At 40.1% G+C, this 15,386-nt stretch overlaps 2 protein-coding genes across 2 annotated transcripts; both read right to left on the minus strand.

The window, feature by feature from the left end:
• Positions 1–3,894: 3,894 nt before the first annotated feature.
• Positions 3,895–7,495, minus strand: LOC122075424 (protein FAR-RED IMPAIRED RESPONSE 1-like). Its single transcript, XM_042640450.1, has 2 exons — positions 6,200–7,495; positions 3,895–3,990 (listed from the first exon to the last, which is right to left on the minus strand). The coding sequence occupies exons 1-2, from the start codon at positions 7,493–7,495 to the stop codon at positions 3,895–3,897; spliced, it is 1,392 nt and encodes a 463-aa protein (XP_042496384.1).
• Positions 7,496–7,504: 9 nt separating this feature from the next.
• Positions 7,505–8,143, minus strand: LOC122075425 (protein FAR1-RELATED SEQUENCE 5-like). The gene is made up of 2 exons (XM_042640451.1): positions 7,939–8,143; positions 7,505–7,851 (listed from the first exon to the last, which is right to left on the minus strand). The coding sequence occupies exons 1-2, from the start codon at positions 8,141–8,143 to the stop codon at positions 7,505–7,507; spliced, it is 552 nt and encodes a 183-aa protein (XP_042496385.1).
• Between the last annotated feature and the right edge of the window lie 7,243 nt (positions 8,144–15,386).

Below are 15,386 nucleotides of genomic sequence, written 5' to 3' on the forward strand. Positions count from 1 at the left end.
TCCTTCACTTCCCTTTCCTTCGCTTCACTTCCCTTCTCTTCCCTTCCCTTTCCATTTCCCTTGCAACCAAATGCAGCCTAAGTGTATTTCTACTTCTTTGGTTTATGCCACTTGAGCTTTCATGTATATGAGTGGTACAAGGAAACACACCATGTCAACTTCAAAAAGGGGGACAATGAGGAAGATTGGATACATGGCGGGGTGTGATTGGCCTTGAGAGGATAACATAGCCAACTTCTTATTGGCTTAGAAGTACTGATGGAGGAGGATGAGATCCTCAAGCCCTTCTACTCCATATAGATGGAAACTCTTATCTCCTGCTCTTTCTAAGCTTACATGGCTTGTTTTCTTGTAACGTTTATGTAGATTGGAGCCCCAGCTTGCATTTGCAAACCACAAGATAAAGAAGCTGAGTATATGAGAAATTAGGTTCTTTGGAATGCTTTGGGTTTGTTTTATGGTAACTTCAATGGAAAGTGAAAATTGATCTTTGATTACTAATGGGTAGAGATATGTAGCTGAGTATCTGATAAAATAAGGTTTCTTTGGCATGATTTGGGTGATTGTTTTATGATAATTTCCATTGGAAAGTATTTCAATATTGGTCTTTGATGTCTTATGGGATTCTCCCTGGGGAATCTAGGGCCACTTGGGTGTGGGAGGAATTCTTAGAGAAGAAAAAGGATGTTGCCGTGGATGTTTTATAATGTATGAAGGTATTCAGTCCAACTTCATGGTGGAGTTTGCTGCTTTCTTTCATGGCCTCAAGTATGCTGCAGAAAAAGGGATAGATAAATTATGGATTGAGTGTGACTCTCAATCAGTGGTAACCTGCATAAAAAATCATAATATTCCTTGGTGTTTCCAAAAAAAGTGGCTATTTTATAAGAAGTACTTGGAGAACACCACATGAATGATAACACATTGTTACAAAGAGGTAAACAATATAGTAGATACACTAGCGAAACTTGCTGCAGTCACTCAATCTTCTTCATATTGGGATGGGTCTCCAAACTCAGTTTTATTTGATCTTAATTGGGATTGTCTTAATAGACCCAAATATTGTTTATTGTAACTTCACTGTAATTTCCTTGCTTTGAGATCTTCATTGTTGATGGCCATGCTGAAGGTGGTGTAAGATCTCAAAGAGTTTCTCTTTTGTAATTCTCATTCTTTGATGAATATATTCTTTTGTTGACATTTAGCAAAAAAAAAATATGGGTTGAGATAATGGAATTAGGGGTTTGTAGATTGTATTGATGTTCTTCATTTTAATGTTTCTAAATTTCCCTTTTGATGCTTTTATTCCTATGAGATTTTTATATGATTTTATAATGCTAGGTGGGAAGGAGAGGGTTTATTGGTTTATGTGAGGATTTATATAGTTAGGGTTTTGTTTTTTAATTGAATTGTGGATGTTCTAAGAGTTCACAAATTAGAGATTTCTTGGTTCTAGAGTTTGGGCTATGGAAGAGTTCTATGGATTATGGATTTTCTTTCATTTCCAAGCCTTTCTAGATGAAGTGGCCTTGTAAGCCTTTCATAGGTTTTGGAGGATTATAGGTAATCTATGGAAGATATTGAAAGATTGGGGTAGGAGTTCAGTTATCTAAGTTTCTAGAAATGTTGAACAGGAAGTAAATGAAACGAAAGTTTGTTGCTGGTAAAGCACAAGGTTTGGAAGTCAGCACCAAGGAGGGCACAAAGGGAGATAGTAGGGATAAATTGGAAGGGCAAATAGTAGTTGATAAGTCCATGAGAAGAAATCGATAGGTGGTGTTGATAGCAAAAATGATCTTCAGCAAAAGAGCACATTTTTGCTCTCTGAACATCGATGAACATTGTCCTTGGCCTCCCTCCCCTGCAGTAGCCACCTTCACTGGCTCCGCGGCTTGCACCTGAGCAGATTGTTTAGTCCTAACAGTAGGCAACCTGAATTGTCCAATCAAAATGATTATTCATCAAGAGAAGTCCAATGTCAAAATAACTGATCATTGTAACCCTTTTAAGACTTGCAGCTAAGAAGATGTGCTGGATCAAATGAATAGGAAATGGATGTGCAGCTTGCTGAAAAATATGGAACAGAAACAAATGCTATGGTGTGTTCAACTTCCAAAGCACCAGATGGTGCAAGATAGCCAAGAAGAAGCGTATTCACGACGCATGCCCTGGCACTTTCTCTGGCTCTGTTCGTGCCAGAGCATTCATGTTAATAGGGAGACTTTATTATGGTTATAATGATACATTTTTTCCTTTTCAGAGGAGTTGATTTGGGTACTGTTGCTGCAGATTCCGACTTAGTTCAGACTTGCACACAACAGACAAGAGAGTGTCCACCGTAGGGGACTCCGGTGGATGAGACTTCAATGCCTAACTTAGTCTTAGGTTCAATATTGAAAGAGCAGTGGGGGAGAGGGAGAGAGGGGGAGAGCGAGAAAAAGTGACCTTCTTTTCTTAGCCTTCCTTTTCCCTTTTATAGGATAGCTGTCATGAAACCCTAATCCCCATAGGGGTGGAATACCATATTTGCCCCATAAGGGGTGAAATGCCTTCTTTGTCCCTGTGGGTACGTGCTTTTGAGTTGGAGAGGTCCTTGGGTTTGTAGTTGCTTACCACGTGTGTACCACCTATTGGTGGAGTTATTTATAGCGTATCTGGTGCCCCCCCACTCCCTTTGGCTCTGTAAGAGGTCGAGGGAATAGATTTATTTTTTCTCCTTTTTCTTCTATTTGTGGTAGCTTAACTATAAAGAGCTTAAGCATAGGTGAAACGAAGGGCTGAAGAGCTAGAATGATGAGATGAGATGATGATTTGAGTTAAAGAGTCAAAGACCAGGGAGAAATTAGTAGACCAGGTAGAGATCTATCAGAACGTGAAGGGCTGAACCAACTAGGTTGGGTCGAGTTGGGGCTGGGCTGGGGCCGAGCAAATTTTGGGAATGGTCATCCAAGGAGAGTGTTGGGTTGTAGCTTGAACCCTTAGTTGAATATCTCGTATTTGTAGTGCTTTGTAGCTTGAGCCTGAGGGTTTGGGGGTGCAATAGGTGTATCCACTTGTCGTTGTTTGCAAGGTTATTGGGTTATGTCCAGTGTTAACTAGTGATGCATTTGGGCCTTGCCCTTAGCGTGTGGTCATACTCACTTGGAGGAGGTGGGTTGTGCCCTGGTCTTCTGGTCGACCTCTATTAGAGGAACTGGGTTGTACCCTAATCGTTCTCTCTAGGAGGAAGTCGATTGTGTCCTGCTCTTCTATCTTTGTGAGACCTCCTGTTCGTTCGCTCTCTGTGAGACCTCCTGTTTGTCTGGTCTCTGTCAAATCTTCTGTTCATTTGGTCTTTGTGAGACCTCCTATTCACCTGGTCTTTGTGAGACCTTCTGTTCATCTGGTCTCTGTGAGACCTCCTGTTCATATGATCTCTGTGAGACCTTCTGTTCATCTGGTCATTGTGAAACCTCTGTTCTTCTGGTCTTTATGAGACTTCCTTTTATCTGGTCTTTATGAGACCCCTTGTTCATCTGGTCTTTGTGAGACCTCTTGTTCATCTAGTCTTTGTGAGACCTTAGGTTCCGACGTGGAGCCTCTCTTGGAGGAGATGGGCGGAGCCCTAATCGTCCTCTTGCGCTCTCATGGAGGAGGTGGGCAATGCCCTGGTCGTCTCGTGAGCAGCCCTTGGGAATGGTCCTCCAAGTCGGGCTTTGTAGCTTCGTCAGTAGTGCTTGGGAATGGTCCTCTAGGTATGCTTTATAGCTTTGTGATCAGTGCTTGGGAATGTTTCTCCAAGGCATGCTTTGTAGCTTCATCAGCAACGCTTGGGAATGGATCCGGCTCATCTCCAACGATTGACGCTCCAACGAGCGTCCAACGACAAGCCGGATGGTCGACACATGGTGACTACTAATCCGATGTCTGAAATTCATCCTCTACATATCGAGAGTTAGACGTTGCCATTGCTTCTGAAACCTGACCCTCTATTTCCGTCTTTCTCTTTCTCTACATATCCAAAGATCTACCGCTGAAAGAACGGAGTTGACGTTGCCGTTGCTCGCTGAAACCGGACCCTCTATTTCTCTCTTTCTCTTTCTCTACCATTTGAAACAAAAACCCTATCTATTCGAACCTTCTCTGCTCATGTTAGAGCTGTGAAGACAAGATTTAGGGGTTTTCTAGTTGCATTCTTTGCTCAATTGAACATTCCCTGCAGGGCTACTGTTGGAGACGAATTTAGGGTTTTCTTTCAAGCTTCTTCCTCTGCCCAGTCGATCGTTCTCTGTTGCTGTCCAAGGAAAAGGTATTTTCTTGCAAACCCATTCCCCAACCGAGCTTCTTGAAATTTCTGAAATTTCGGTTCCTGCTACTGTCTTCAATAAATATATATGCATAACAGCCATGTTGCTGTCCAAGAAATATAGGAAGTTCTCAACTTCAAATATAGTGGCCATTTCTCTCTCTATCTCATCTCTTATATTGGCAATAAAATTTTGAAGGTTTTTTGCATTTTATGTTCCCTGCTATTGTAATTTTGAACTAGTTTATGAAATTTATTTGAATAATTTTTGCATTTTAGGTTCCCTACTACTGTGATTTTGAAGTAGTTTATGTAATTTGTGAAATTTTGAATGGTAATTGCATTTTAGGTTTTTGCATTTTAGATGCCCAATCATACACATGGTAACAACAAAACCAAGGTGATAAGATGCCAGTTCCTCCATATTCTCATTCATTTTGCTCTCCATTAGCCTGATTAAGAGGTTTGCTTTAGTGAACTTTAATTATCCTTAAAAAATAGCCATATATTTGGAACTTAAATCCTGTAAACTATGAAACTCGACCACAATTAACCAATGCTAGTACATAGATGGGTATTGATCAATAGCCACCAACCTCAGTCTCCTCATCTGGTCAAGGATGATACATCCCAACAGTAGCAGGGAACCTAAAATGCAAAAACCATTCAAGACTAAATTTCTTATTTAATGGTGTTCACTTCTATACAACCTTTCAATGCATTTAAGTTTCAGATTCATTCCATAGCGAATGGTTTTGTGCTTCATATATGTGACTGATTGACTTTTTATTGTGCAGATCAAATGTCTATCTCAAGTGTTAATTGTAGTAATCCCGATGTACTTTAGTACAGATGCATCAGGTGTCAATGTAATCGAAAAACTACGATTAGGATCTCAGAGACTACGGAGAATCTAAATAGACTCTTTTACAGGTGCCCAGAGTTTACATGTAACTACTTCACTTGATGTGATCCTATAAATGCACCAACAACGGAGTCTCCGCGTAAAGAAGTCCCAATAAACAATCTCGCACATGACTTTCGAGAGATGCAAGAAGAGTGCGGAGGTTGCGAGAGGAGGTGTGGGTGTTACGAGAGGAGGTGCGGAGGTTGCGAGAGGAGGTGCGGGTGTTACGAGAGGAGGTGCAGGTGTTGCGAGAGGAGATGCGAGGGTTGCAAAAGGAGATGCACAGTGAAAAAATTAGAATAGATGAAGTGGAAAAATTTGTTGGATCGGTGACGGTTGTAGCTAACTTTGTATTTGTTTTTTTAGTTGGTGTGTTTGTAGCAATTGTGATTGGTAGAAGAATGTGACAATGTTATGTAACTGAAAGAGATGTTAGTAATGAAATGGTATTCTCTTTTTTGGTGTTTCATTTTGGATTCTCTCTTTATTTGATGAGTTATTTTTATTAAATGGATTATTAGTAATGAAAGGAGATGCAAGCAAGGTTTCAAATAAAATTGACACTTATGATATGCTCAACAATAGATATTGAGTCTTCGTGGATTCGAGTCACCATCCCATGGTGTAACCCATGTGCTCTTCCGATTGAGCTAAAGACTCACCTAGGGGCATCATAAACCATGTTAGTTTCAAAATTTAATAAAAAATTCAACAGTGTGACATATAATGGACATATAACAAAATAAAATCAATTTCAAACACACATTAGGATTCTATAAATGCAACTAAGGCATATGTTCCCACAAGTCAGAAATAAAACTTAACAAATAAGATTGATCAGACACTATTTGAATGGGGGAAAGATGTTGCTATTTGTTGAAGCTTGGGATGATATTCCTTACAAGTCATAAGTACCTTCTAACAAGGCAACCACATTGTCTAATACATCAATAATGAATAAATAACATGATTGTAATGTCAAATATACCGATACATTTGAAACATACCAACAATGTAGTACTGAAACTTTGATTGTCATTCATTTGGTCAGGTTCAAAAGGCGAATGAGCTTGTTGCATTTCAAAAGGTGAAATCGAATGGTGTATTTCAAAAGGTGTACAAGCTTGTTGCATTTCCTGTGAAGAATCATCCGTCATTCCCTTAACACTTTTTTTCTTTTTCTTTCCTTGATTTTCCACCCAACTCTTCTTGCGTCTACCACCTTCTTTTGGACCATTTTTTGTCTTGAGAGTTAATCCATTGTTGACAACAGTATCTTTAACTAGAACTCTTTCATCATCCTGCCCATCAAAGCTAATATTTAAAATTTTCAGATGTGTACAGATCTCATCAGCAACATTGTCCACATAAGCATAACCCTCAGATGAATTTGATGTTATTGCTGCAATCCTAACCAATTTAGGACAAATACGCATATACCTTTGTGAACAATCCAATTGGACATCATCCACAACAACTTTTCCTTCAGTATCATGTACAATTGTACTTCTTGCTGTCCGTGTCCATCTCCTCAATATATATGCACCTGAAATGTATTTAAAATCATTGACATCTAGAACTTTAAAAACATGCCGACAAAGAATGCCGAATGTCTCAAATTTTCTACAACTACAACGAATCATATGCTCCTTTAGGTTGCATGACACTGTACATTCATCTTCTTTTCCAAATGTTGAGACTACACATTCATAACAGGTGCCATTCCGAATAATTTTCTTGATGTAGCATGCTGGAATCCATTCATACTGTTTCTGAAGTTTTTCAAATATTTTAGGAGTGTAAACTCTTGCTGCTTGATTCATAACAGGTGAGTTTATGAATAAATTTCTTGGAAGTTTATTTCTTGTATCAAACTCTGCCTTCAACTCGTTAGCACGCTTGTCAACCACAACCCTTTCGAAGTGCTTGAAAAATTGTACAAGGTTAAGAGTTGAACTTAAGTAATCTTTCATGTCACCATTTATACTTTCACTTAGTTGTGTACTCCGCATTCCTATAGTCAATGTTTCCTTCATGTAGCACTTGGCCCATTTATATTTAAGACAATAAATACGGTCTAACCATGAATTTTCTTCAACCTGATGATCACTCCTTAGTTTATCCCATGCAATTTCTAATTGTGATTCATCATCATAATGAAACATACACTTCTTCAAGTCTACTAAAAATTTTGAACCATCTTTCATCATGTAGCCCATATGCTTTATACCATTTTGCATTAGATGCCATATACACAAGCCGTGCCATGTGTTAGGTAACACCTCAGTCAAAGCCTTCCCCATTGCAGCATCTTAATCTGTGAAAATAGTGATTGGCTTCTTTTGTCCATGAGCTTCTAGAAAAACCTCAAACAACCATTTGAACGAATCAGTCGTCTCATCATACAAAACTGCAGCCCCAAATATGATGATTCCCCTATGATGATTGAATCCAGCAAATATCCCAAAAGGTCTAGACTCTTTGTTCGTAGAAAATATTGTATCAAAGCTAACATCACCAAACTGTGCATAATCAATTCTCATCTTCGGATCGGCAAAAAATATGTTAGTTATCTGCTCATCATTATCCAATTGCAATGAATAAGTAAATGATGGATTTATCCTAATTTGATTTTCAAAATACAATAGCAAACTCCCGGCTTCACCATAACGAAGGTCTCGTTGACACTTAGTTCAAAGATAATTCTTTTGATCTTCCTTCAGGTGCCCAATACTCTGTTTGCCACCTGCATGCCTACTCATGTACTCAAACATGTCCTTAGGTCTAATACCAGAGTCATCTTCCAGATCAATTTCAAATGCATGAAATTCAGAAACACTCCTTTGTGACTTCATCATATGACTAGTAGATGGCAAGTGAAGTTCATGATTGTGTTCTTCAACAAATTCAATGCAATTGTACATCCCATCAATATTCAATTTTATTCTCATCCGTGCAGGACAATCAGTTCTTGTCTCCGCTCGAGGCTTGACAATATTATCATCTCTTTTGTCTAGTTTCCTTTTTCCTTGTTTGTTACATACAGATACCCTTGATGTAATGGTCTTGTTATCTTTAATACTCTTATGTACCCAACCTCTTCTGACACTAAACTTGTCACACCCCGTTCACACAGAACCAGACCAGTGATCGGGTTAACACCGGTTAACCCAAACCTGCCAGGATCATCTGATACAGTATCCCACCACAGCAAACACACAACTAAGAAAGTGTTCAACAGTTCAGCGAAAAACTTAGTTTATCTGTAAATATTCCCATTATACTTGATACCCAAATTGTAATACATAGTTAAGTACATGTGGGCCCGCAGACATGATATTTACACAAAAAGAATACAATTTACATATCAAGTACACAAAAGGGATCATCAAAAACACAAAGGATACAACTCAGCTTGGTATCAAAAGTAGAGCTCAGCTCGGTATCAAAAGTAGAGCTTAGCTCGGTATCAAAAGTAGAGCTCAGCTCGGTATCAAAAGGTAAAGCTCAGCTCGGTATCAAAAGTAAAGCTCAGCTCGGTATCAATAGTAGAGCTCAACTCGGTATCAAAACTGCGGTCCCACAACACAGCCCTCGCACGAGCAATCTGTGCCGTGCTCTAATTCCTCGGGGACCCACAAATCCTCTTCAGGGAATTCAACTGTGGGGCCCGACCCGTGCTCTTCAGGTTGATGACCTGCAAAATCATCTAAAGGAGGTGCACACGTGGAATGAACTCACTAGCTCAGTAAGTGAAAAGAAGGACCACACAGCAGTCCACACAACAAATCACAACCATATGCACTATATGTTATGTAATTCATTTTTAATCACATCCACCTAAACAACATTACTAAGTCTTTGGTTTAGTGCTACTACAACCACAGTGCGCATATACTCCGGGTACGAGCCGCGAACTCCATCCCGCGATACGCCCATAGGGCTATCGGATAAGGCCCACCGTGAGTACTCGAAAAAGTAAAACATGCCGACCACTGGCTCTCAACATAAAGTAAATGATAGAAATTAAAGATGCTGACTCCAGTAATTTAAAAGCAGTACGATTGACCCTCTTGAATATACCACCGAGGTTGTCGACTGTCCTAATGACCAGCCGGGCGTATGTCTAACCGCCACAGTGACCCGACAACCGCGACCACTGCTTCCCCCCAAATGGTAACCTAACACCTCAACCCCTGTTGGGAAGGATCGTAGCACGGGAAGATGATAATTCTAAACCGCATGCTCCTATATGATATAGTATGATTGCATAGTGCCACCGCGTCCTATTCCACGGGCCACCAATGCACTCGTGTCCAAGCCGACTACGACATCTAGTCTATTAATGCATCATGCACAATGATGTCAACATTCATCACATAAGCATATCATCATTTGGCATTGAGAAATGAACACAGCACACATGGCATAAAATATGAAGATAGCTAAGCTACATAGCATTTACATTATGACATGGCTAGTCTAGATACAATTAGATGAATGCCAAACAAGCCTTGAAACAAGGCCAAACATCCTCTCCCCACTTACCTGTAGTGTACAAAGATTCACGCCAGGTACAGGTAAAATCCGGTACGAGAAGCGTAATATTTGGTGAACCTATCATGAGTGAGCGGGGTTAGCATTTCACTACTTTGGGGTCCAAACTAACAAGATTTGATGACAAAATCATGTTTAGAATCCTAAAAGAAAGTCGCACGTCCATTTTGGGTCCATTCGGACATAAAAATCACGTTGGGAGCCTCTCGGGTGGGTCGGACAGCCCACCTGCCTTGACCCACCAGTCAGACCCACCGGTCCTGATCGGCGGGTAGGTCGGGCCGCCGGTTGGGCCCATCGGTTGGGCCCGAGGGTCTTGCTAAGATCGGAGGGCAGGTTGGCCCGTCGGTCGGGCCCGCCGGTTGGCCCGCCGATTGGCCCCGAGGGTTTGCCCTCTCAGGTGGGTGCCCTCAGGCGAGCCATTTGGCCCACCGGTTTGGCCCACCGGTCTTGGCGGGAAAATGCCATTTTTTTCCAAACTTTCCCTAACCTTTGGGGAATCAAATGGGGCTTTTCCAAACCCATTCTCTACACATTCAAGGTCTCATAAGATGGTTCTAACCTAGATCTAGGTTAGATTTGAGGAATGGAAGCCATCTTACCTTCTTTGCCCAAGAACTCGTTCAAAGACCCCAAAATCACTTCAAATCACCAATGCTCCTCCAACCGTGGAAACACTCCTTCAAATCCTTCAAAATCAACACATAAACCATCTATTAAACCTTAGATTCATCATCTTAAGGGGGATTTACGGGACCTCAAGAAACTCTACCCAAATCAAGGGTTTCATTTGGGTATGGTGAAAGTTTAAGAAACTTAGCCTTTGTTCACCTCTAAACGTAGATCTCGTATTGGAGATCACTCTTCCGGCGTCGGAATGGGAAGATCAAACCTCGACGCCGCTGAAATCCATTTCTTCTTCCTCTTCCTTCCCTTTTCCTCTTCTTTCCCTTCTTTTCTCTCTCCTCTTTACTCTTCTCACCAAACGCCCCAATGTCATAAATGAGAAAAAAAGGAGAAGCATAAAGATAGCTATTTATACCTTTTAAGACATCTTGTAACCTCATGGGTGGGTCACTCAGGTGGGCGGATGCGCCCACCTGTGACCGCCCACCTGAGGGCCGAAAATTGGTCGCCAAGTGGGATTTTGATGGAATTTGACTCTCGGCACGAATCTCACTCTCGGCATAAGATATAATATACGTATGCACTTTAAGATATGGCTACGTACCTGCTTTATCCGTACATAGCTTTATGATATGTGCATGTACACGGCTTGGGTACACCAGTCTCCTCTGGCACTGACTCGGACTTGTTTGGCCAACCGGTGTTCAAAGTCACCCTTGCCATCATGGTCCATAAAGAACCCGCCTTAACCCTCTCTGGTTCGGGTCCTGCATGGTTAAACCGGGCCAACCGTGTAATCAGACCGGGCTTAAGAAATAGGGTATTACAAAACCCCTTCGTTCTTCCATATCCATTGTAGAAATCATATGCCTCTTGCTCAAAATTAAACACCATACCAACATGAGGCTTAATCTCACTATGTGTAGTCATTGGATCTTCCATATTTTTTTGGCTAACTATAAAACAAAATCTAGTTTCATACTTGCATTATTTGCCCGCATGTGTAACTATTAAATGGAAAAGCTTTGGCAAGGGAAGCCACATCAACCAAACAAACAATTGTAAGAAGCCAATAAAAATAGTCATAGTTCAAAACAAAGACATAAACCCAAACGATTTCATAGTGCATCCTTGTAGACTTCCATATTTAAAGTGAAAAAAAAATACAACTGAAATCCATCAAGAATGTCTCAATCTTCTTCCGATATCCATATGTACACAATTGATAATATCTGTGCCTGCGGTGATATCTGTTTGAGGTTGTTCTCATATACTAATATCTGTGCCTGCGGTAATGTTTTATTTGTTTGTTTGTGATCCTATTCTGGCGTTCAGCCACTTGTGATTTAGCCTTACATTAAAGGGGAATCTGTCTCACGAAAGCTTTCTTTATCAGGCAAAAGGTTTGAAGGTCACTTGCATATTAAGCTACTGTTCAGAAGAAGATAACATTCATGATTCTCTGCAGTTGGCCGAGGCAGCATGCAAACTTTTGAGGATAGGCAGTGACAGTTTCCGAGGTGAGATTGTTTAGTTTTAACCTTTCACATGTTGTATGTTCTGAGAATGGAAATGGGTGAACAAAGGCAATGATTATGGTTTAACTGCAGACAAGTAGATCCTTGAGCAATAAACTCCTAATGAACATTGTTTGGTGCAAGTCTCCCATTCTTATTCTTGTTTTCTTCAAATTCTTGTGCATAAGTGGGTACACAAGGTTAAACTGGATTTCTGTATCTGCCTATCTGGGTCTCTTTGTCATTTACCTACATTAGAAACTTAGGTGATATACCTTCACTTCACCACATCCTGCTTGCATGTTAGGGCATATTACAGGTTGGATCTGTAAAGTTTTTGAGTCCGTATGGAAACCATATCTGATCCAAGATGCAGACTGACCCTAAATATTGATCGACGTTCAAGATTTGGTTATTTATAATACCTGTCTATAAGTTTTTTATATGTAAGATATACTAGGTTGTTCCTACTTATTAAAGAATGAATGCCGACAAGATGATGAGACTGAGGTTGGTGGCTACTGATCAATACCCATCTATGTACTGGCATTGGTTAATTGTGGCTATTTTTGAAGGATAATTTTTTTGTTACCATGTGTATGATTGGGCATCTAAAATGCAATAACCATTCAAAATTTCACAAATTACATAAACTACTTCAAAATCACAGTAGCAGGGAACCTAAAATGCAAAAATTATTCAAATAATTTTCATAAACTAGTTCAAAATTTCAGTAGCAGAGAACCTAAAATGCAAAAAACCTTCAAAATTTCATTGCCAAAATAAGAGATGAAAGAGATGAGATAGAGAGAGAAATGGCCACTACATTTGAAGTCGAGAACTTCCTATATTTCTTGGACAGCAGCATGGTTGTTATGCATATGTATTTATTCAAGACAGTAGCAGGAACCGAAATTTCAGAAATTTCAAGAAGCTCGGTTGGGGAATGGGTTTGCAAGAAAATACCTTTTCCTTGGACAGCAACAGGGAACGATCGACTGGGCAGAGGAAGAAGCTTGAAAGAGAACCCTAAATTCGTCTCCAACAGTAGCCCTGCAGGGAATTTTCAATTGAGCAAAGAATGCAACTTGAAAACCCCTAAATCTTGTCTTCACAGTTCAGAACATGAGCAGAGAAGGTTCGAATAGATAGGGTTTTCGTTTCAAATGGTAGAGAAAGAGAAAGAGCAAGAGAAAGAGAAAGACGGAAATAGAGGGTCAGGTTTCAGAAGCAACGGCAACGTCTAACTCCGTTCTTTCAGCAGCAAATCTCTCAATATGTAGAGGATGAATTTCAGATGTCGGATTAGTAATCACCACGTATCGACCATCCGGCTCGTTGTTGGACACTCGTTCGAGCGTCAGTCATTGGAGACGAGCCGGATCCCTTGGGAATGGTCCTCCAAGGCATGCTTTGTATCTTATTGAGCAATGCTTGAGAATGGTCCTCCAAGGCATGCTTTGTAGACCTTCATCGATCTCCATTGTGGTTGGTCTCTGGGCATTGCCCTTGTTGCTTTCCATTTGTTTAACTGACTCCTCTTGGGTTCAATAGTGAACCGCATATTAAGCTGCATGGTATGAAAAGTAGTTATAAGGGTTACCAAGACCAAGCATGTTGAAATGAATTCAAGAATTTAAACCAAATATAAATTGATTCTTATCTAAGTAGAGAGCTTATATGCCGAGTGAGCATGGAGGGTTCGATATGGGCGTCGAAAACCTAACATTTGTGATGTGGAAATGGATGTCGAAGATCAGAAACCTATGCTTGGCATGGGGGTCGAATACCAAATGTTGTGCTCAGATGCCTCCCACTCATGTAAATGGGTGTCGAAGACCAAATAGAACCGAACATATCAGAGACAGACAACAAGATTTAGGTGCTCGGTGTTAGAACTTCCTATGGGTTTGAGATTGAAACCCTATGGAGGAAACCACACAGGAAAAACAAGAACACGAATCTAATAAAATTATGGAGGATCGATTTGTACCTTTCACCTAGTATGCTGAAGATGATTGATGTTGGTCACTCCCACTTTCGCTCTATTGGCTTGGCTATGGATCTTCTACAACCCCTTAAACCTCATTGGTTCTCTCACTTTAGTGGTAAAGTGGGGAAGAGTGAATAATGGTTGTAGGGACCCAAAACCTAGTATTTATAATACTGTCCTGCACTCAAAACCCTAAACCACAATGGGTTGAGCCAGCATATCCCTAAGCTTGAGAGTGGACCGAACCGGTTCATGCAATTTGACTCTCACCCATTTAATCAACCCGAATAATTAATTTAGCCCATAAATCCAACAATCTCCCACTTGGGATACATTAATTATAAGGATGTCTTTTAAATAGGTGTGGCCATAGAATCTTATTACATTAACCACTCTTACTGTGATTCAGTTGAAAAACCACTCACATCGAATAACAGCAGAAGATACACCTCAATATACGGCATACAACTTTCTGTTATTACAAACATAAGTAAATTTCTTAACACGAATCTATGTGGGATACCATCATAGAAACATTGACATATCCTCAAATTACACTGTTGTCATTCTATGTAGGTCCTTAACTGAGATATTAACCTTCACTGTGGCAAATCGCCTTTGACCTGTGGTTAATATCTAACTGTGGCCTTCCGCCTATAAACTGTGACAAATATTGCCTATGAACTGTGACAAATACTGTCTTAAAATGTGGCAAACATTACCTTTTGAATTGTGGCAAAAATATTGCCTATAAACTGAGACAATTACTGCCTATAAAAACATTTTCAAATGAAATCATAAACCAAATATTTCAAGAAATAACTGTGCATAATGTAAATGCTAAAACTTAACCATAATTCATCAAACTGTGCCCCAAAACATATGGGCTAAGGTTCAAAACATAAACAAATACTAAACAAAACCAGAACTCCCACTAATCAAGCATTTCAAATAACTGTATGTAAAGAAATCCTAACTACTTGATGTGACCAAATTTTACTTGCTCTCAATTGCTGATGATCAGTCTACCTCACCCTTTATTAGTATCATTCTGCTTATCAACCCCAGAATTCTTCCTTTTCTCTAACCATTTCTTGAAAATAAAACAGTCCTTCTTCACATGTCCTTTCTTATGGCACAAAAAACACTCTACGTTGTTGGTATTCTCTTCATCCTGAGCCTTTTGAGATGTGTCAAGTTCTTGAGAGCTATTAGTCCTGTCATATGGCTTGACGCTTCCTCTGTTGGAAAAATTTTTGTTCCTTCTGCTTGGTCCACCAGAAGATCCCTTGTGAAAANGTCCTTCTTCACATGTCCTTTCTTATGGCACCAGAAACACTCTATGTTGTTGGTATTCTCTTCATCCTGAGCCTTTTGAGATGTGTCAAGTTCTTGAGAGTTATTAGTCCTGTCATATGGCTTGACGCTTCCTCTGTTGGAAAAATTTTTGTTCCTTCTGCTTAGTCCACCAGAAGATCCCTTGTGGAAAGTTGCATGTGC

The sequence above is a fragment of the Macadamia integrifolia genome, chromosome 4, assembly GCF_013358625.1.
Source record: "Macadamia integrifolia cultivar HAES 741 chromosome 4, SCU_Mint_v3, whole genome shotgun sequence".
Taxonomy (NCBI): domain Eukaryota; kingdom Viridiplantae; phylum Streptophyta; class Magnoliopsida; order Proteales; family Proteaceae; genus Macadamia; species Macadamia integrifolia.

Excerpts from the sequence above, each read along its gene's own strand:
- LOC122075424 (XM_042640450.1), bottom strand. The coding sequence starts at position 7,495 with ATGGGGAAGGCTTTGACTGAGGTGTTACCTAACACATGGCACGGCTTG. Across the intron at positions 3,991-6,199 it reads GTTTCAGTACTACATTGTTG|AGAAAGAGAAAGACGGAAAT; the intron begins GTATGTTTCAAA and ends TTGGATATGTAG.
- LOC122075425 (XM_042640451.1), bottom strand. The coding sequence starts at position 8,143 with ATGAGAATAAAATTGAATATTGATGGGATGTACAATTGCATTGAATTT. Across the intron at positions 7,852-7,938 it reads GTACATGAGTAGGCATGCAG|CCGGGAGTTTGCTATTGTAT; the intron begins GTGGCAAACAGA and ends GTTATGGTGAAG.